The sequence below is a fragment of the Ranitomeya variabilis genome, chromosome 5 (assembly GCF_051348905.1).
Source record: "Ranitomeya variabilis isolate aRanVar5 chromosome 5, aRanVar5.hap1, whole genome shotgun sequence".
Lineage (NCBI taxonomy): Eukaryota > Metazoa > Chordata > Amphibia > Anura > Dendrobatidae > Ranitomeya > Ranitomeya variabilis.
In genome coordinates this window covers 57902394-57925093 of record NC_135236.1, presented here as the reverse complement: position 1 = coordinate 57925093, position 22700 = coordinate 57902394, and the positions used below count along the sequence as shown (strand labels likewise).

Sequence of the window (22700 nt, the reverse complement as noted above, 5' to 3'; positions counted from 1 at the left end):
ATATTCTGGGTGCTGAGTGGACCGAAGTTTATGGGGTTGGTACAAGTTCCGTTTGTCGACTTAGTCCATCGGCATTACCATTTTGTTTGCCGGGTCTGTAGTGGATGGTGAAGTCCAGAGGTTGTAGGGCTAAACTCCACCGCAGTAATCTGGCGTTGTCTCCGGAGACCCGATTAAGCCAGACTAGGGAATTATGGTCCGTTAGGAGGGAAAACTGTCGTCCATACAAATATGGTTGCAACTTTTTGAGTGCCCATACTACCGCCAGGCACTCCTTCTCGATGGCCGCATAGCTTACTTCACGGGGCAGTAGTTTCCGAGTCAGGTAAGCTACCAGGTGTTCTTGGCCGTCCGGCCTGACTTGGCTCAGTACTGCCCCCAATCCAAACATAGAAGCGTCCGTGTGAACAAGGAAACGTTTAGTTGGATCGAGTGCGGCCAATACAGGTGTATTGGTGAGGGCGTCCTTTAGCTGGCGGAAGGCTTCCTCACACTCTGAGGTCCAGGTTACCTGGCGGGGTTGGTTCTTACGGGTCAGATCAGTGAGGGGCTTGGCTACGCTGCTGTAATTGGGAACGAATTTCCTGTAATACCCTGCTGTCCCTAGAAACGCCATGACCTGGGTTTTAGTGCGTGGGGTGGGCCATTTGGCTATGGCCTCAATCTTGGCTGGTTCTGGTTGCTGTTTCCCACTTCTCACCCAATGCCCTAAATACTGAACCTCTGCTTTGCCCACGTGACACTTGTTTGGGTTCAGGGTGATTCCGGCCTTGTGGATCCTGTCCAATACTGTCTCTATGTGATTTAGATGCTCTTCCCATGTAGATGGCGATGTCGTCCAGGTAGGCACAAGCATAGTCCTGGAGACCATCCAGAAGCCAGTCAGCCAGCCTCTGGAAGGTCGCCGATGCATTCTTCATCCCGAATGGCATAACTCGAAACTGGAATAAGCCGAACTGGGTGACAAATGCCGACTTGGGAATAGCGTCAGGACTAAGGGGAATCTGCCAGTAGCCTTTGCATAGATCGATGGTGGTCAAATACTTTGCCCCCACCAGCCGGTCTAACAACTCATCCACACACGGCATGGGATACGCATCCGTCACTGTTTTCTCATTGAGCTTACGATAGTCTACACAAAACCATGTAGTCCCATCCTTTTTGGGCACTAACACTACGGGGGATGCCCAGGGACTATCTGACTCTTCAATGACCCCTAAACGCAACATCTCTTGTATCTCTTGTCGCATCCTTTCTCGTACAGACTCAGGGACGCGGAAGGGGGGTTGTAGCAGGGGGGTCTGATCCTGGGTCTCAACCTTGTGTTGTGCCAGGCGAGTGTACCCTGGTCTCCCCGAAAACATCCTCTGTCGCTGCCTCAACAACTCCTCCGCCTGCTGTCTCTCCCGGGGGCCTAGGTCTTCACCCAAGTGTACCTGGTCCCATGTTTCAGACTGAGCCCTTTCCCCTAAGACATCAGGCAAGGGAAGTCCGGCTAAATCCTCTGCTTCAGGTGCACAGATGGCCACTACCTCTTCAGTGCGCTCCCAGTAGGGCTTCAGCATATTCACGTGGAACATGCGGATAACCCTGGGGTCGTCACAATCCGCGACATTATAGGTGGTGTCGGCTATTTTCCCCACTACCTGGTAGGGCCCCTGCCATGCAGCTTGGAACTTGTTCTGCCTAGAGGGCTCTAACACCAGGACCTTCTGCCCTATTTCCAAGGTGCGCTCTCTGGCCCTCTGATCGTACCATACGCGCTGGCGCCGCTGGGCCACCTGCATGTTCCCACGTACAGCCTGGGTCAGCTCCTGTAGGCGGTCCCTGAATTCCAGCACATAGGGTACAATAGGTACTCCTTCTATGATGCCCTCCCCTTCCCAGTGTTCTAGCACTAAGTCTAGGGGTCCCCTTACCCGTCTCCCGTATACCAGTTCGAACGGGGAGAACCCCGTGGATTCTTGGGGCACCTCCAAATAGGCAAACAGGAGGTGAGGCAAGAATTTCTCCCAGTCCCTGTAGATCCTGGTAAAAGTCCCAATGAGTTGTTTTAACGTCCCGTTAAAGCGTTCACACAACCCATTGGTTTGCGGGTGGTACGGGGCGCTTCTAATGGATTTTACGCCGCACAGCTTCCACAGTTGGTTGGTCACCTCTGCTGTAAACTGGGTACCCTGGTCCGAGATAATCTCCCGGGGAAATCCAACCCGTGAGAAAACCTGGAGCAGGGCAGCCGCCACCATCTCTGCCAGTATGTTAGGTAACGCAACCGCCTCTGGATACCGTGTGGCATAATCTACCACTGTCAATATATACCTTTTCCCTGACGGACTGGGTTTGGCTAGCGGCCCTATCAGATCGACCGCTACTCGGCTAAATGGTTCCTCCACAATGGGGAGGGGACGTAATTTGGCCTTGCATCGATCTCCCCTCTTGCCAATGCGCTGGCAACTGTCACAGGTCTGGCAGTACTGACGAACATCATAGGTTACCCCCGGCCAAAAGAAGTTTTGTGTCAGACGATGCCTGGTGCGACAAACGCCGAAGTGCCCAGCCAAGGGAATGTCATGAGAGATTCGCAGTAACTCCTGCCTATACTTCTTGGGAACTACCAGCTGTCGTTTTATAGTGGGGCTCGTCCCTGTGTGGTGCTGCTCTGTGATCCGGTAGTGGAGTCCCTGCTTCCATATAAACTGTTCCCCTTCCAGTACCCCTCTCCCCTCCTGTGCCTTCCCACGATATCCCTCCAATGAAGGATCCTCAAGTAACTCCCTCTTAAATTCATCTGGGGTCGCCCAAGAAATGTGTCTGGCTATGGGAATACGTGTAGGGCTGGGATGTCTTACCTGGGCCTCCTCTGAGTGTGATTCCGCCTCCGCAGCTCGAGCTTGTCTACGGGTGGTCACAGGATATGTCTCAGCCAGAGGGGCAACCGAGAAGGCAGACAACATGGGCCCCAAGTCATTTCCCAGCAAGACATCTGCAGGCAAATCCTCCATCAAGCCGACCTCAACAAGGCCATCCCCGACTCCCCAGTTCAGGTGAATCCTGGCAGTGGGCAGTCAATGTATGGCTGCCCCTGCTACACGGACTGCCACTGTCCGGTCCGTCTTCTCTTGGTCCCGGATGAGATGAGGCTTCACAAGAGTCAAAGTTGCTCTGGAATCTCTTAGTCCCTGCATGCGTTTCCCTTTAACCCACACGACCTGTCGATGCTGTTGTCGATTATTTGCCCAGGCTGCCTGCACGGGGTCTACTTCATGCAGCACTTCCTCCATTTCTTTCACCCCTTGGTTAGTTGTAGCCCCCAATGCCGGGTCAGCTTCGCCTTGGTAGCAGTGTACAGCGGCCTGGCTGAAGGTAGCTGTTCCCGCCTTTGGCCTCTGGGTATGCTGAGTCCGGTTGGGACATTGTCTTTGCAGGTGGCCCAGCTGACGGCAGGTGTGGCATCGCGCCCCAGGGGAACTGTGGTAGGCCGGGTTTCTAGCTGGTCCCCCTACAATCTTCGGTGGTTTGGGGCCCTCCAGGTCCATGGGCGGACCCTTAGTGACCATCTTTGATCCGGACAACTGAGGCCTCCTGGCGTCATGATGTTCATCGGCCAGACGAGTGGCTTCCTAAAGAGTCATTGGCCGCCTGTCCCGAAGCCATTCCTGTGTCTCGGGGGTTAGTCCATTAAAGAATCGTTCTAACAAGAAGAGTTGGAGGACGTCCTCCTTAGTGGTTGCTTGGCTCCCTTGTACCCACTGTAGCAGTGACTGCCGTAATTTACAGGCCCATTCAGCATGGGTATCGGTTACTCATTTTATAAGTCCACGGAACTTTTGGTGGTATGCTTCTGGTGTCAGCGCATACGGGCCAAGATCACTTCTTTGATCCGCTCATAGTCCATACAGTTCTCATCAGGTCTTCTGCCCATCCTCTGCCCGGCTTGGCAGCTTGCTGGCCAGAATCTGAACCCGTTCCTCTGGCTTCACTTGATGAAGGGCACACTGGAGCTCAAAGTCCTGCAGAAAGCCATCAATGTCTTCCTCTGCCTCTCCCAACTGTCGGAAGGCATTATACTGGATCTTTTTGTGGCTTACTGTTGAAGGTACCTGGTCGGAGGCCAGAGCTCCCCCTGCTCGCTGACTCTCCTCTCTCTCTTCTGCCGTCTCCATCTTGGTCAGCTCCACTTTGGTCCGCTCTGCCATCTCCATCTTGGCTAGCTCTATCCTGGTCCGCTCGGCCATCTTTTCCTTCAGATCAGTACGCACATCAGCCATCACCTCTCGTATGATCTCTACTGCAGGGTTTGGGCCATAGAACGCCAGTCTGTTCTTTACCTCCCTCTGGAATTCAGTCTCCTCCACGTTCACATTGGTGGGCGCTGCACTGTCGTGTTCCATGATGGCTGCTATCAAATCCGCTTTTGTTTTGTTGCTGGCGATTAACCCTCGGGCTTCCACCAGATCTTTTAATGCAGTCTGTTGTGAATTCCGTTCTTGGGTTCCCTCCGGTGGTTGTAAATGGCACTTTTGTGAATTCTGCCCTTGGGCTCCCTCCGGTGGTTTTAAGTGGAACTGCTGCTCCTTGGATTTAGCTTAGCAGCTGCTTCCACTGATCATCTCTCCTTCTCTGCTATTTAGCCTGGCTCTGATCTTCAGCCAGTGCCAGCTGTCAATGTTTCTTGGTTGGATTCAGATTTCTCCTTGGATTTCCTTGTTAGTCGGTCCAGTTCAGCAAAGATAAGTCCTTGCATGTTCATTTGTTGTCCACTTGCTGTGGACTTAATCGTTCAGCTCATTTTATGTTTGCTCTAGTCCAGCTTGTTAGTATTCCATATTCAGTTAAGCTGGAAGCTCTGGGGAAGCAGATTTGCCCTCCACACCGTTAGTCAGGTGTGGAGATTTTTTGTAAACTCTGTGATGGATTTTTCTAGCTTTTAATACTGACCGCACTGTATCCTTTCCTATTCTGTCTATCTAGTTAGAAGTGGCCTCCTTTGCTAAATCCTGATTTCATTCTGTGTATGTCATTTCCCTCTCTACTCACAGTCCATATTTGTGGGGGGCTGTCTGTCCTTTGGGAATTTTCTCTGAGGCAAGATAGCTTTCCTGTTTCCATCTTTAGGGGTAGTTAGCTCTCCGGCTGTGACGAGATGTCTAGGGAGTGACAGGAACATTCCACGGCTACTTCTAGTGTTGTGTTAGGTTCAGGAACTGCGGTCAGTAAAGATACCATCTCCTCAGAGCTCGTCCATGTTGCTCCTTAACCACCAGGTCATAACAGTAGTCCTCTTTAACTTCTGGTAGTTGTTTTCCATTCATTCCTTTCCTCCTGTAGAAGGGGTATCACATCCCGCTGTCTGCCACCAATGTAACGGGGTCTGCTGTGCTGTAGTACCTCTTTCAGTACTACCCTGTGTTTCAGGAGGTCCACTTTGCTTTGGCTGGAGTCTGAATGAAGGACGCTGACTGGAATTCCTTGATTACATGAGAGCATATAAAAGCTGACTGCTTCTTCATGTATTTCCAGTCTCACAACACTTTATTCACAGGACACAAAATATATTACACAGATACAGAGGGCAGGCCAATAGAAAAACAGCAGACCAGACATACATTACAATAGCCGCAGGGGGCCGGAGCCTGCCGATATTTACTGTGGGAATTACAAAGGTGGGGGGAGGAAAGAAGAGGGATATTTTGTCCCCTCTGCCCAGGGGCACAGCCTGTGGGCTGATGCATCTCACATGGAACCTATTATTCATACATATAACTGCACAACATATTCTGGGTGCTGAGTGGTTCTGTAACATGTAACAACCACATCTTACACCACATAGCATAGCTACCTTGACCCATGTGGGTCTTAGGGGATGACATAATGGTCTTAATGACCCTCAACTCTTTAGTGTTGCCCAGGTCCAGGTGATAAGAATGGACACCCCTGCTCTGTAATCAATGCTTACTTTATCTTGTAAAATATACTCCCCTTGCCTCCACTTTTGGCTTTACCTTGGGGAAACTTCTATCTAAAAAGGATATGTCCAAACCAAACAACCTCTTTATTCTTTCGTATATGTAAGTGGACATGTTCATAGTGGCCATTAAGGGTTCTTTAAAGAGAATTAATGATTTATGGTGTAAACTACGCAAGTATTTCAATATAATTTATTTATCTTTTCCTTTTAGGGTATGCCTGGACCTCCAGGAGAGAAAGGAGAAAGTGGCCATGTTGGACCAATGGTATTTTGAATGAAACAAATATTATCCGTGACCGTGAACCTTTCTTATGAACTAATAAAGGTTTAACTTAAATTTAATATTGCAGGGCCCACCTGGCACTGGAGGTCCAAGAGGTCCTATGGGACCGAGCGGTGGTGATGTAAGTATTTTTTAAGCTTCATAGGAAACTACAAAACATAAATAGTCCAGTTCTAACCACCTTCTTTCTGTTTTCTTAGGGTCCCTCAGGAAATCCAGGAGGTTTGGGACAGCCAGGAGCTGTGGGAGAAAAGGTGGGCTAGAGGTTATCATTGGAAACATTTCTCGATTGTTGAGATGAATTTATGAAAAAGTGTTGTGGAATAAAATCTGCAAAGATTGGTAGTTGGAAATATTTTTGGAAGGACTATTATTTGAGTTCATTGTTTAGAAATATGAGATGTTTTACAATACATGTTACCTAACAAGTCATACTGCTTTTACAGGGAGAGGCTGGAGAAGCTGGGGATCCAGGACAACCAGGAGAACCAGGACCCACAGTAAGTAATGAAGAAGATAGCTAATCCATTCATACATAGATCCTTTTCGATGACCAGTTCAGCCCATAGTATTACAGTCAACCTAGAAATCAACTGTCTATAAAGTTGGGTTACCCATAAGTTAGTTAAGAGTCAACTAATCTTCACTCATTGTCGCATCTCCTGCTATTTATAGAACATTTGCAAACCATTTCCACATATCTGGTCATGTGGAAAGGTAGTCCATAGCAGGGCCAGATGATAAATGAAAGATCGGGGAAGATGAACGTAAAACTTTTGAGAATACAAATAATGTTACTTGTCAGTGACTTCTGAAGACATCACATGCCTCATCTCAAGAATCTAGGTATATTTATTACAAGTTGTGATCTCTTTCCAGGGAGGCAAAGGTGATGGCGGTGAAAAGGGAGAATCAGGAACATCAGGCTCGGCTGGAACACCTGGAAAAAAGGGACGACCAGGAGAAGATGGGCCAAAAGGAAACATGGTGAGAAGTTCTAAGAAAGCATAGCGTGATTGTGATAGTATTGTAAAAGAACGTAGAGTAGTAAATCATGAAGACCTCAATGGGAACACCTGGTGTGGTGCACACATTGTCTTAAACCCCTTTATGTCTATATAACTTGACCAGACCACCCAACGCCTTTGGTTGTACTCAAGATCGATTTGGTATGACCACAATAGTCAAAGAAATTGCCATAACCTATGCGAAGAAGTATTGGTTCTCAGATGCAATCTTAATTTTTGAAATGGAAAGCTCATGGAAATAATTCATTGCAGGGTCCAATTGGTTTTCCTGGAGACCCTGGACCACGTGGAGAAGCTGGAGTTCCAGTAAGAAGCTATTAAATGTTTATTAAGTCATTTTTGGATATAAAATATAGGCAATAAATGTTAATTAAACTAACATTGACCTTATTTTTAGGGAATTGATGGAGTACCAGGAGAAAAGGGAGATGCTGGAGAGTCTGGTAATCCGGTAAGTATCAGACACATTGAATTGTTTTTTCAAGAAGTGAAAAGCAGTAGAACCAGCGGGGTTCTAATGAATTTCACTTCCACGACTATCAGGATATACAGTGCTGTACGTTTCGGTCAGTAGAATAGTGGATGGTCCGGATGATACATTCAGACTTTGGACTGATACACATGAGTACAATATGCTTTACTACGTAAGTAAAGTCTTAAAGAGGACCAATCATTTGAATCTGGCGTTGTTTTTTTTGCTCCTGCACCTCTCCGTTCCTGAGATATGGCACCTTCTTCCTTGGATATAAATGTAGTCCTTTTTTTAAGAGCTTGTGCAGATGACCGTATATTTGGTCCAAGAGCAAACCGACAAAACATCAGATCGCACCTGCACCAATATTATTCTCTGGGGCCAGGCACATGTCCGATTTTTGTCGCAGCATGCTCAAGATGGATACGATATCCAGATCGCACTCGGTCATGCAAGTCAATGATTGCGTGGAAAAATCGAACTGCACTCGGATGATATCCGAGTATGATCCGATTTTCACGGACTGACACAATGGACAAGATGCCTAGCAAGACTATATTTACATATAAGGAAACAGAAACCGATCACCACCTCCTACATTGTATATGTGGACTTTGAAAGACATTACTGTCATATAGATTATACTTCTAAAATTGAGGCACTTAAGGCACAAATTAGCCACTTCCAGTGTGCCCACCAGCTACAACAAGGCGACCTTTCTCTGGAGGGACCCTACCCTTTTCTATCAAACATTCCTCTCCTGGGACATAAGTCTACAAGTTTAAAGGGCAGGAAGGATCCAGCACTAATAAAAAACAGCCCTAGACTAATGCAAGGAGGGTATAGCCAAATATACAGCATTTATCTACTATATACGCTATATATATTCAATGGTTGCATATATCTTGGCACACACAGCGGCTGCTGCACTCTTTGGTATTTACAGTTGAAACCAGAAGTTTTTCTCAATATCTGACATGAAATCAGAATAAACCTTTCCCATTTTAGGTCAATTAGGAGTACCATAATTATTAATATTTGCCAAATGCCAAAATAATGAGAGAGGGAGAATGTTTTAAGGCATTTTAATTACTTACTGCAAAGTCAAAAGTTTACATACACTAAGGTTAGAATGCCTTTAAACAGGGTCGGACTGGGGCACCGGGACACCGGAGAATTCTCCGGTGGGCCCAGCCCCAGCGCCTGCCTCCTTCATTCGTACCTGCCCTGCATGCTCATTGGCTCCTCTTCCACAAAGCCCTGGACAGCAGTGGAAACGCTGATTGGCTGCAATTCAGCCAATCGAGTTAGTTTTCTTTGTGTGACCTCACAGCACAGCTCAGGCAAGGAGCAGTGCTGTGATTGGTCAAGGTCCTGCCAAAGCCGCATAGTCATATATTGTACAGAGGAGCAGAGGGAATCGCGGATCGCCGATGGGTTGTCATGACAGCCAGGGGTCTTCTTCCTGTGGCTTTAAAGGAGACGGTGATTACTGCTATGTGCAGCGATTCTGTGACATCACGGTATATAATAGCACATGCAATCGGATGATTGCATCATCATGTGCCCTAAGGGGGCTAACTGTACCAGTGAAAGGTAAAAAAAAAAGATTTTAAAGAATTACTAAAAGTTCAAGTACCCCATTGAAAATAAAGATATTTAAAAAATATACATATTTGATATTGCGTTCAGAAAAGTCCGATTTATCAAAATATAAAAACAATCCAATCATTAAACACCGTAAACAAACAATTCAAGAACACAAAATGTCTTTATTCTGGTTGCCACCATTCCGATAGCTCCTAGTGCGCAGGCGCCGGCAGTGCTGTCTTGCTAGAGAAAAAAAAATTCCTCCTCAAAGATGGCGCCGCCTGCCATACACAGTTGCAGCTATCGGTGAACCCAACAATGAAAGAGGTAAATTCAAACCCGTTGCATCTGAAATTAGTGCTGATAGTCCAGAACTGGATATCCCCTTAAAAAATGAATTCCATACTTGGCTTAATCAAATTCTATTCACATATTGCTATGAGTGTCGAACCTTAGTAGACGTGAACATACATCTGCCAAACGAACGTTGGCTGAACATCTAATACTTATTAGCCTATCACAACAAATTTGGCAGGTTTGGCTGACTTTTGCCTTTGTGTAGGGCCACCCTTAGCAAAAAGTCTTCCTTATAGGTGATTGTTACATTCTCACACTTAATTCTTTCTAGGGACCACCTGGAACTCAAGGAGAACCTGGACCAACTGGTCCACCAGGCAGAAGGGTAAGTTCCAGAGTCTGTAGTGTTGGTGTTGCAGGTTTCTTCTAGAATATGCAGGATCTATACGCCTTCTTATTTCTTTTAAGGGCCAAATTGGACAAGCAGGCAAAGAAGGCCGACAAGGTGAAAAAGGAGTTAAGGTATGAAGAGAACCGAGGAAAAACAAAACGCTTTACACAAAGAAGTGTAAGTGGTTATATTAATTGATATTGAAATGTTTACTAGGGAGAACCTGGTACTGAAGGTCTACCTGGAAAGACTGGACCAGTGGGGCCACAGGGATCACCAGGGAAGCCGGGATCAGTGGGTATGAGAGGCATTCCTGGACCTGCGGTGAGTAGGCACAGAAGTACTTTCTAGGAAACCTTCTTTCATAATTTGAATGCAATTATTACATTATACTTTTTTTCATTAGGGAGAACCAGGATTGTTAGGGCCACCTGGTCAAACAGGACCTCCAGGACCAGTGGTAAGGACATTAATGAATAGTAATTATTGTGTGTCACTACCATTTTTTCCCCATAAATTTTAGGGATTGTCAGTCCCTACGGTAAAAATTTCAATAATGCTCTAATATCTCCCGACTTCATGGTTGTTGGAATATTTTTTTATGCTTAGTTTTTACTCTTTGCAAACTGAAAAATATAATGTCTTACAGGGTCCGAATGGGCTGCCTGGCCTTAAAGGTGAATCAGGAAACAAAGGAGATAAGGTAGGGTTCATTACTTGTACTTGTTGAGGGGGTCTCTGAATTGGCACTCTGTTTTTCTTAATAGTGTAAGTTGTAAGGGAAACAGGCAGAAAGTGTTCAAACAATACAGGAATGAGGCGAGGTCTCCAGAGTGAGGAACGCTGTTTGTAGTTACACTATATTTTGGCTAATAGATGATGAGGGTCCAGATCGGGAGACCCCATTTATTATCACCTTTCCAGCATGTTACGCACCTGAATACATTGGGGTGGTGAATGGAATGGGCTCAGAAACCATAAAATTCCAATATATGGATATATAACATTATTTACCTATACGATAAACACCACCAAAAAATCTAAATGCCAGAATTGCCATTTTTTAGTGGTCGAATGTCTATCAAAAAACATTCTATGTACTCAAAAATGGTACCAATAAAAAATACCGGCTCAACACTCCAAAAACAAAACCTTCACACAGCTCTATCACCAGCAAAAATGAAAACGTTATGGGTCTAAGAATATGGTGACGTAAACCACATTTATTTATTTTTTTTTACACATTTTGAAAAAAGTTTTGCACCACCTAAATATAAAAAAGTTTATATAAATTTTTATGCTGCACAGTTTTTTTTCTGCCACGCAATGAATGCAGTCAACACACAACCAAAAAACTATAGCAGAAATTCCTCCCCTCGTCTTCTAACCTATTGTATAATAAAATACCTGAAAAACAACAAGTCCTCCTATGACTAAAGGGGCGGAAAACAAGTTATGGGTCTTGGAAGAATGGGAGGAAAAAACGAACGCCACAAATAAACCCGGAAATTCTGAAAATGAGTTTTGTAAACTAGAAAACCCCAAACAACCTCCAATTTTTTAATATGCAAGTGCGAGCGAACCCTAATAATGGTTTTATTATTCCAGGGTCATGGTGGACTTATTGGGCTAATAGGACCTCCAGGTGAAATGGGAGAGAAAGGAGACAAAGGACCAGCTGGAATCCAAGGTGTACAAGGACCTAAAGGAGATCCAGTAAGTCTTACTTGATAATATTGGCCATTTCCTTCCCAGCTGTATAAGGTATTATAGTAACTTCTGCCACTTCTTGCATTAAGGGTTTGGTGGGTTCTGCTGGACCAAATGGACCTCCTGGAGTACTCGGACTTTCGGTAATTACCCTTTCATTGTCTTTTATAATTTAAAACGTGATTGATTCCCGACAGATCCTATTGTGAGTAAATGTGGTCAGCTGGTGGCTATTTCAGCCCGTAATACATCAGATCTGTATTGTCTAATGACTTCCATTAGAAATGTAGGCCATGATAGGACTATGAAGGTGAAGTAGCTGAACATAACACATCCGTATTGTTGTAAAAGAGAAATAAGTTTCGGTAAAATACTGTTGGTAACGCTTGAGTTGTTTTACAGGGATCTGCAGGGCAAAAGGGATCCAAAGGTGCCCCGGTAAGATTTACTTTGTATATATATATCTACAATATTCTGGATGTATTATAAAATGTACGTTTTTCATTATACCTGTTTGAAATTCTTTTTTGTTGAATAACAGTCTATGTTGACTAAATTGTCAGGAAAAAAGTTGTCAAAAACAGATGATTTTGACTTTTTGGACTGACCGTCAATTTGGAAAATATCTCAGAACTAGAGATTAGTAAATTTGTTCGAGTAGAATTGAATTTTCCTCAATTTTCTCAAAAATTTGGATTCTGCAGACCACAATTTTGGTGAACGATAGAGGTCTGGCAAAGGGTTAAAGAAAACAATTAATTAACACTCTGCTCATTTGCCCTGCCAACCCCACAGCCTGCCTTACGGTACTCCTCGCCTCTCCTTTTCACCTTCCCCTGTCACATGTATTCTCATCGATATGCTTAACTCCGCTGCAGGACTTCCGGAAGTGAGTAGGTCTCTGATGTCACTGTGCCATTGCGGCATACGACGCGATGTTACGATGTGTGTTGTCACGCCAGGGCAGGGAGTTGCCCATTGTGCGACGCATCGAAAGAGGGTGAGGGATCTGGTTAAGAAAAGATGGGAGAGGGAAGATGGTGACCCCCTCATCATTCTCCTTATGCTGAAACCTTTACTCACTATCGCCCTAGACAGGGCTCTTCCCCTGTGTGCCATCACGTGCCTAAGTCCTGATTGACCCTGCACTTTGCCCTGGCTAGTGTGCAGGACAGTAAGACACTAGTCTTACTACTACAGTAAAGAGACCACCAAGAATAAGACAAACAGGGGAAAACATACAAACAAATGAAAATCCACAAGCTTCAAAGAAGCACAACAGTTTCTCCAAGAACACCTTCTCCAGAGCAGTCAGGCACAGAATAGTAATTCTATGGCTGGCATGGGAGGAAAAGGGAAAATCAAAGAGATGTAGTTCCAACAAGCAGTAGCTGACACAAAAGCCAATAGAAAAACTCAACAGAGTTACAACACGGAACTCTTAACCCCTTCCATACCACAAGAAACCATAAATCTGTTTAACTCATGAATGGGCATGTAGAGGTCAAAGTGGACCTGTGCTCAGCTAATCACTGAGATCTTCTAATCCCGGACACACTACAGGTCTCAACAGAGTGCTGCACATTCGTGACATGTGTCCCCAGAAATCAAATTTTTCTGTCAAATTCGAGAGATTTGCTCAATTCTTTTCTAGGCAGCTTTGATTTTCCCGATTTGCTACGCAAAATGTAATCCGCTGCTTGCTAAAATTAAAACAAAAGTACATGACATGATCAACTAGTTTAGTCTGATACTTTTTTTTATTCCCTGATTTGCATTTTAATCTGACATGTTAATGGTCGGACCGGTCATACAAAAGATCAGATTTTCTTTCCGCATTTCAGTCAATATTTATTTCATACTTTTGTCCAGCCTAAGATGGTCCATGGTGTCTTCTAGGACAGGTCCCCCCTTCCGCAGTCCCTTTTACATGAGTAGAATGTCTGTTTGTTTATTCTCCCTTGTTTCTCTAATAATATGGAGTTTTGGCTCACAGAACAAAAAGAACAACTAGGCTAAGCCTGTGGCAAGAGTTTCTAGGATTAGGCTAACTCCACCCATACAAATGAAAATTGGCTGACCGTTTGTCCGGCAGCTATCGCCCCCAACTCTCTCATACACAGGAGCACTCACTCTGCTATGGTGGAGCCGCTGCCAGACATATCTGGCGGCAGCTTATTGCTTAGAGAACAAAAGGATCAGCCATTCAGAATCGGATATGCCAGATGACATCATATGTCGGGGGCTGCCATACACACAAACCTGTCTGCCAAAATCAGTCAATATCAGTGAATTCAGTCGATGTTTCGTCTAATTTGTATGGGGGCCTTAAGACTCTATAGGAGGTTTTGGTCTTTGGATGTGGTAAAATTGTAAGTTATCTAGGCTGTCACACAATCTTAGCTTTCCCCTATGGAACTTTTTTGGGAAATTGAAAGAATTCTGACTAGTGATCTGCAATGTTTTCTGTATAGGGAAACTTAGAAGTTTCTTCCGTAACCCAAATTCTTTGTATCAGCCTAGTCTTTAAATTGACGTGGAAAAGAGCGTAGGCCGTAGATCCACCAGCTCGACTTTGCTAGAAGTATTATGTAAAGGGAAGCTATCATCAGAAAATAACCTATTGTTCAGTCAGGTTATTGTTTTACATGTATTTTTTAATTATTTATCACAGCATTTTTTTACTCTTCATATCATATTTATTAATAAAACAAAAATTGGAAAATTGGAAATTTCATACTAGCCACTGAGTATTTTCTACACACATACTTCCTGACCTTTCAGGAAGTGTTTTCAGCAGGCTCACAATCATCAGAGGTAGGGTAACAAGGAAAGGTAGCACCTTACAGTAGACGATGCCACAGCTCCCCTGCTCCCTTTAGCAATGACTTTTCCACACCCTTATTAAATGCTTAATTTTAGAGTCTGTTCATTGTGACTTTAGTAATCTAAAGTATAAAAAGCTCTAATGGCCAGTGTGAAATTTGCAAGATTTCTATTTTTTTTTTTTTTTTTCATTTTTCTCATTTTAAATACAGATTACGAAATTGAAAAAAAAAAGAAACACTGCCAAAAATAAAAAGAAAATACGTGTAACCTGAAACATTGACTTAAAAAGATTATTTTCTGATGATGGCTTCCTTTTAAGACTTTTGTTATCTAAAAATCCATTTTTATCAAATCAGCTCGTAAAATAATGAATGTGATTAATAGCTGCTAATTGATATTGTCCTTCTTTAGGGACCTATAGGTATGAGAGGAGACCCCGGACAACCCGGCCCTCCTGGACCAGCAGTAAGTCTATCTGGATTTTGGTTACAATTTTGTAAAAGTTTAGACAAAGGAAAAATATTACTTAAAAGGGTTTTCTAATGCTAAATTTATTGATGACCCCAAAACGACCTTATGCTTTATGTTCTGATGCCCAACTTTATGTTTTCTTTTTTACCACCACAATCCTGTTTCTTGACTACCTGGAAGGGCAGATTCGCGACTGCTTCTCCCACCAAACCCATGATGCATAATTATGCTCTCTCCACCTAGCCACTAATTACTCCTCTCCTCCTGGTGTCACATCTCATGTGGCGTCAGCTTGATTGATAAGCTTGATCTGCTGGAGGAAAACTACGTTTGCGCAAATGGTGGACGCAAATCGAAGCTTTTCAGCGCATGCGCAGACGAAGCAGTTTGTCTCCTGCACATCAGTCCCATTGATCAAGCTGACTTCACTAGGGTCGAACCGAGCACTGAAGGAAGGGAATATAGAGCTCAATGGTTGGGACGTTGGATCAAAAAGCAGATAGTAAGTACATTGGACACTGTCTGCTCAGCATTTGATAGGGAAAATTGTAATGTCTCAGAAAATGTCCTCATTACAAAACTACCTATAACACATTAGATGCAACAGCAGTCATGCAATATCATTGACAACAGGGTCGTCCAGCGCAAACCATACAACCCCTCCCATACGAGACATATGATGGCACAAGAAAACGACGGCGCCACTCTGACAGAGTGCAAGCAGATGAGGGACTCACAGATTATATGGCTGACGGCATGGAAGAAGTTTACGCCACGATAGGATCCTTGAAGGTAGAGGTAGAGCAGATGAGGTGGCCAGTGGGGTCCAAAGAAAGCCCAGCAAGAACATGCAAGGAGCTCCAGATGTGTCATCCCAAATACAAGGATGGTGAGTAATGCAGAGTATTGTCCTATAGTAGGAAATGAAAGAAGGAATGGGAGGAGATATAGGAAGGATATATGGGGTAATAGGAGGAGATATAGGAGGATATATGGAGTAATAGGAGGAGATATAGGAGGATATATGGAGTAATAGGAGGAGATATAGGAGGATATATGGAGTAATAGGAGGAGATATAGGGGGATATATGGAGTAATAGGGGGAGATATAGGAGGATATATGGAGTAATAGGGGGAGATATAGGAGAATATATGTAGTAATAGGAGGAGATATAGGAGGATATATGGAGTAATAGGAGGAGATATAGGGAGGATATATGGAGTAATAGGAGGAGATACAGGAGGATATATGGAGTAATAGGAGGAGATATAGGGAGGATATATGGAGTAATAGGAGGAGATATAGGAGAATATATGTAGTAATAGGAGGAGATATAGGAGGATATATGGAGTAATAGGAGGAGATATAGGAGGGATATATGGAGTAATAGGAGGAGATACAGGAGGATATATGGAGTAATAGGAGGAGATATAGGGAGGATATATGGAGTAATAGGAGGAGATATAGGAGGATATATGGAGTAATAGGAGGAGATATTGGGAGGATATATGGAGTAATAGGAGGAGGTATAGGAGGATATATGGAGTAATAGGAGGAGATATTGGGAGGATATATGGAGTAATAGGAGGAGGTATAGGGAGGATATATGGAGATATAGGGAGGATATATGGAGTAATAGGGGAAGATATAGGGAGGATATATGGAGTAATAGGAGGAGATATAGGAGGATATATGGAGTAATAGGAGGAGATATAGGAGGATATATGGAGTAATAGGAGGAGATATAGGAGGATATATGGAGTAATAGGAGGAGATATAGGGGGGATATATGGAGTAATAGGAGGAGATATAGGAGGATATATGGAGTAATAGGGGGAGATATAGGGAGGATATATGGAGTAATAGGAGGAGATATAGGAGGATATATGGAGTAATAGGGGAGATATAGGAGGATATATGTAGTAATAGGAGGAGATATAGGAGGATATATGGAGTAATAGGAGGAGATATAGGGAGGATATATGGAGTAATAGGAGGAGATATAGGGGGATATATGGAGTAATAGGAGGAGATATAGGAGGATATATGGAGTAATAGGAGGAGATATAGGGGGGATATATGGAGTAATAGGAGGAGATATAGGGAGGATATATGGAGTAATAGGAGGAGATATAGGGGGATATATGGAGTAATAGGAGGAGATATAGGGAGGATATATGGAGTAATAGGAGATATAGGGAGGATATATGGAGTAATAGGAGGAGATATAGGGAGGATATATGGAGTAATATAAGGAGATATAGAGAAGATATATGGAGTAATAGGAGGAGATATAGAGAGGATATATGGAGTAATAGGAGATATAGGGAGGATATATGGAGTAATAGGGGGAGATATAGGGAGGATATATGGAGTAATATAAGGAGATATAGAGAAGATATATGGAGTAATAGGAGGAGATATAGAGAGGATATATGGAGTAATAGGAGGAGATATAGGGGGGATATATGGAGTAATAGGAGGAGATATAGGGAGGATATATGGAGTAATAGGAGATATAGGGAGGATATATGGAGTAATAGGAGGAGATATAGAGAGGATATATGGAGTAATAGGAGGAGATATAGGGGGGATATATGGAGTAATAGGAGGAGATATAGGGAGGATATATGGAGTAATAGGAGATATAGGGAGGATATATGGAGTAATAGGAGGAGATATAGAGAGGATATATGGAGTAATAGGAGGAGATATAGGGGGGATATATGGAGTAATAGGAGGAGATATAGGGAGGATATATGGAGTAATAGGAGATATAGGGAGGATATATGGAGTAATAGGAGGAGATATAGGGAGGATATATGGAGTAATAGGGGGAGATATAGGAGGATATATGGAGTAATAGGAGGAGATATAGGGGGATATATGGAGTAATATCAGGAGATATAGGGAGGATATATGGAGTAATAGGAGGAGATATAGGGAGGATATATGGAGTAATAGGGGGAGATATAGGAGGATATATGGAGTAATAGGAGGAGATATAGGGGGATATATGGAGTAATATAAGGAGATATAGGGGGATATATGGAGTAATAGGAGGAGATATAGGGAGGATATATGGAGTAATAGGGGGAGATATAGGGAGGATATATGGAGTAATAGGAGGAGATATAGGGAGGATATATGGGGTAATAGGAGGAGATATAGGAAGCATGGGAGAAGTCTTGTATGCGTTTGTGGGAGGAAGAGATGAGAGAGGAGTAAAGAAGGAGATCATGAGAGGATCGAAGGTTGCGTGTAGGTTGGTACCGGGAGACCATGTCACAGATGTATTGAGGAGACAGGTTGTGAATGGCTTTGTATGTCATTGTTAGTGTTTTGAACTGTAGCCTCTGGGCGATAGGAAGCCAATGAAGGGCCTGGCAGAGAGGAGAGGCTGGGGAATAATGGGGTGACAGGTGGATTAGTTGGGGAGTAGAGTTTAGGATGGATTGGAGTGGTGCCAGAGTGGTAGAGGGGAGGCCAGAGAGTAGGAGGTTGCAGTAGTCGAGGCGGGAGATGATAAGGGCATGCACTATTGTTTTTGTGGTTTCATGGTCAAGGAATGCACGGATCCGGGAAATGTTTTTGAGTTGGAATCGGCAGGAGGAGGCAAGGGCTTGGATATGTGGCTTGAAAGAGTCAAGGTTCACCCCGAGGCACCGAGTGTGCAGGACTAGGGAAAGTGAACAGCCATTGACATTGATGGATAGGTTGGGTGGAGGGGTAGTGTGAGGTGGGGAAAAGATGATGAATTCTGTTTTGTCCATGTTCAGTTTTAGAAAGCGAGCAGAAAAGAAAGATGAAATATCAGACAGACATTGTGGGATTTTAGTCAGTAAGGAAGTGAAGTCAGGTCCAGAGAGGTAGATCTGCGTGTTGTCGGCGTAGAGATGATACTGTAAACATGGGATTCTATGAGCTGTCCCAGGCCAAAGGTGTAGATGGAGAAGAGCAGAGGCCCTACGACTGAGCCTTGGGGAACACCAACAGACAGGGGGCGATGTGAGGAGGTGGTGTGAGAGAGGGAGACACTGAATGTTTGGTCTGTTAGATATGATGAGATCCTGGATAGGGCTAAGTCTGTGATGCCAAGAGATGAGAGAATCTGTAACAGGAGGGAATATTCCACAGTGTCGAAGGCAGAAGACAGGTCCAGGAGGAGGACAGAATAGTATTGCTTGCTCTTGGCGGTTAGTAGGTCGTTGGTCACTTTAGTTAGGGCAGTTTCAGTTGAGTGATGTGGTCGGAAGCCAGATTGTAGCCGGTAAAAGAGGGATCAGGAGGAGAGGTGGGAGGACAGTTCAAGATGGACATGCTGTTCCAGCAGTTTTGAGGCATAAGGGAGAAGAGATATCGGGCGATAGTTGGACACAGAGGATGGGTCGAGGGAGGTTTTTTGAGGATAGGTGTGATTGATGCATGTTTGAAGGATGAGGGGAAGACACCATTTGTAAGTGAGAGGTTGAAGAGTTGTGTTAGGGTTGGAATGAATACTTTGGGAAGTTAGGGATGAGGTGGGACGGGAGCGGGTCAAGTGTGCAAGTGGTGAGATGTGATCTTGACAGAAGGGGGTGGAAAGCTGATCATCTGTCATGGTGGAGAAGCTGGCTTTGGAAGAACAGGGCTGAGCAGTCAAGAGGAGGGGCATTGGGGGCTGCGGGCCAAATCTTTGTCTGATGTTATTGATCTTCTGCTTAAAGGGAACCTGTCACCCCGTTTTTTCCGTATGAGATAAAAATACCATTACATAGGGCCTGAGCTGTGCATTACAATAGTGTATTTTGTGGACCCTGATTCCCCACCTATGCTCCCGAAATACGTTACCAAAGTCATCGTTTTCACCTGTCAATCAGGCTGGTCTGGTCGGATGGGCGTGGTGACATCGCTGTTCCTTCCCCCAGATCTTGCTTATTTTTCCGTTGGTGGCGTAGTGGTTTGCGCATGCCCAAGGCCCGAATCCACTTCATAGGTGTGGAAAAAGAGCGCGATCTGCGCTATTCCCCTGGTGATCGGTGGGGGCGGCCATCTTCCTGTGGCCGCGCATGCACAGATGGAGCGCTCTGCTGCCCGGGGCTTCAGGAAAATGGCCGCCGCGATCTCCATCTGCGCACGCGCGGCATCCCGCGGCCATTTTCCTGAAGCCCCGGGCAGCAGAGCGCTCCATCTGCGCACGCGCGGCCACAGGAAGATGGCCGTTCCCACCGATCACCAGGGGAATAGCGCAGACCGCGCTCTTTTTCCACACCTATGAAGTGGATTCGGGCCTTGGGCATGCGCAAACCACTACGCCACCAACGGAAAAATAAGCAAGATCTGGGGGAAGGAACAGCGATGTCACCACGCCCATTTGACCAGACCAGCCTGATTGACAGGCGAAAACGGCGACTTTGGTAACGTATTTCGGCAGCATAGGTGGGGAATCAGGGTCCACAAAATACACTATTGTAATGCACAGCTCAGGCCCTATTTAACGGTATTTTTATCTCATACGGAAAAAACGGGGTGACAGGTTCCCTTTAAAGAAAGAAAGTCTTCAGCAGAAATGAGAGGAGAGAGAGGAGGTGCTGGGGGGCAGAGTCGAGAATTGAAAGTGTTGAAGAGCTGTTTAGGTTGTGAGTCAGGGAGGATATGACAGATGAGATGTAGGTTTGTTTTGCGGCAGTGAAAGTGGATTTGAAGCTGCTGAGGGACTGCTTGTTTGCGATAAAGTGCTCAGCAGAAAGAGATCTCTTCCATCTCCGCTCAGCGACCCTGGAAGCTCATCTCAGTTCTTTGGTCAGGCTGGTCAGCCCAGGCTGCCTGTTGATTGTACGAGTTTTGCTATGCGTGAGGGGGGCGGCCGAATCAAGTGTACCTGTTATTGTAGTGTTATAAAAAGTGGCAACAGCATCTGTGTCATGGAAGGAAGCTATGTCTGTAAGAGGGAGAAGGGACTCAGCGAGTGAGTGTAGATTTAGGTGTTTGAGATTTCTGCAAGGGTGAGTGAGTTTGTGGAGTGCGGGTTGCGCACTAGGAGAGGAGAGGGAAGAGAATGTCAGTAGGTTGTGGTCAGACAGGGGGAGGGGTGAGCTAGTGAGATTAGTAAGGGAACAGAAGCGGGTGAAGATGAGGTCCAGTGTGTGGCCATCTTTGTGGGTAGTGGCGGAGGACCATTGAGTGAGACCAAAGGAGGCAGTGAGCGATAAAAGTTTAGAGGCAGCTGGGGTGGAAGTGTCAATGGGGATATTGAAGTCGCCCATGATGATGGTGGGGATGTCGGCTGAGAGAAAATGAAGTAGCCAGGTGGTGAAGTGGTCAAGAAAGGTGGAGATGGCTAGTTCTGGGGGGCGGTAGATGACAGCCAGCTGGAGGTAGGAGGGAGAGTAGATGCGGATGCGCCTCAAACGAGGGAAAAGTAGCGGAGGGTGGTAGTGGAGGATATATGGAGTAATAGGAGGAGATATAGGGAGGATATATGGAGTAATAGGAGGAGATATAGGGAAGATATATGGAGTAATAGGGGGAGATATAGGGAGGATATATGGGGTAATAGGAGGAGATATAGGGAGGATATATGGAGTAATAGGAGGAGATATTGGGAGGATATATGGAGTAATAGGGGGAGATATAGGGGGATATATGGAGTAATAGGAGGAGATATAGGGAGGATATATGGAGTAATAGGAGGAGATATAAGGGGATATATGGAGTAATAGGAGGAGATATAGGGAGGATATATGGAGTAATAGGAGGAGATATAGGGAGGATATATGGAGTAATAGGAGGAGATATAAGGGGATATATGGGGTAATAGGAGGAGATATAGGGAGGATATATGGAGTAATAGGAGGAGATATTGGGAGGATATATGGAGTAATAGGAGGAGATATAGGGAGGATATATGGGGTAATAGGGGGAGATATAGGGAGGATATATGGAGTAATAGGAGGAGATATAGGGGGATATATGGAGTAATAGGAGGAGATATAGGAGGATATATGGAGTAATAGGGGGAGATATAGGGGGATATATGGAGTAATAGGAGGAGATATAGGAGGATATATGGAGTAATAGGGGGAGATATAGGGAGGATATATGGAGTAATAGGAAGAGATATTGGGAGGATATATGGAGTAATAGGGGGAGATATTGGGAGGATATATGGAGTAATAGGGGGAGATATAGGGGGATATATGGAGTAATAGGAGGAGATATAGGAGGATATATGGAGTAATAGGGGGAGATATAGGGAGGATATATGGAGTAATAGGAGGAGATATAGGGAGGATATATGGGGTAATAGGGGGAGATATAGGGAGGATATATGGAGTAATAGGAGGAGATATAGGGGGATATATGGAGTAATAGGAGGAGATATAGGAGGATATATGGAGTAATAGGGGGAGATATAGGGGGATATATGGAGTAATAGGAGGAGATATAGGAGGATATATGGAGTAATAGGGGGAGATATAGGGAGGATATATGGAGTAATAGGAAGAGATATTGGGAGGATATATGGAGTAATAGGGGGAGATATTGGGAGGATATATGGAGTAATAGGGGGAGATATAGGGGGATATATGGAGTAATAGGAGGAGATATAGGAGGATATATGGAGTAATAGGGGGAGATATAGGAGGATAGATGGAGTAATAGGAGGAGATATAGGGAG

General features: G+C 44.7%; 1 protein-coding gene across 2 annotated transcripts in view; it reads left to right on the top strand.

Annotated features, from left to right (window-relative positions):
- COL5A3 (collagen type V alpha 3 chain) overlaps window positions 1-22700 on the top strand; it is a 269595-nt gene that overhangs the window by 233748 nt on the left and 13147 nt on the right. For both annotated transcript variants that reach the window (XM_077262068.1, XM_077262069.1), the window contains 17 exons: window positions 6180-6233; window positions 6319-6372; window positions 6452-6505; window positions 6698-6751; window positions 7131-7238; window positions 7532-7585; window positions 7677-7730; window positions 9970-10023; window positions 10107-10160; window positions 10246-10353; window positions 10436-10489; window positions 10679-10732; window positions 11638-11745; window positions 11829-11882; window positions 12142-12177; window positions 14980-15033; window positions 15673-15928. In XM_077262068.1, coding sequence (XP_077118183.1) covers window positions 6180-6233; window positions 6319-6372; window positions 6452-6505; window positions 6698-6751; window positions 7131-7238; window positions 7532-7585; window positions 7677-7730; window positions 9970-10023; window positions 10107-10160; window positions 10246-10353; window positions 10436-10489; window positions 10679-10732; window positions 11638-11745; window positions 11829-11882; window positions 12142-12177; window positions 14980-15033; window positions 15673-15928 — 1264 coding nt within the window. The remainder of the gene's footprint in view (window positions 1-6179; window positions 6234-6318; window positions 6373-6451; window positions 6506-6697; window positions 6752-7130; window positions 7239-7531; window positions 7586-7676; window positions 7731-9969; window positions 10024-10106; window positions 10161-10245; window positions 10354-10435; window positions 10490-10678; window positions 10733-11637; window positions 11746-11828; window positions 11883-12141; window positions 12178-14979; window positions 15034-15672; window positions 15929-22700) is intronic.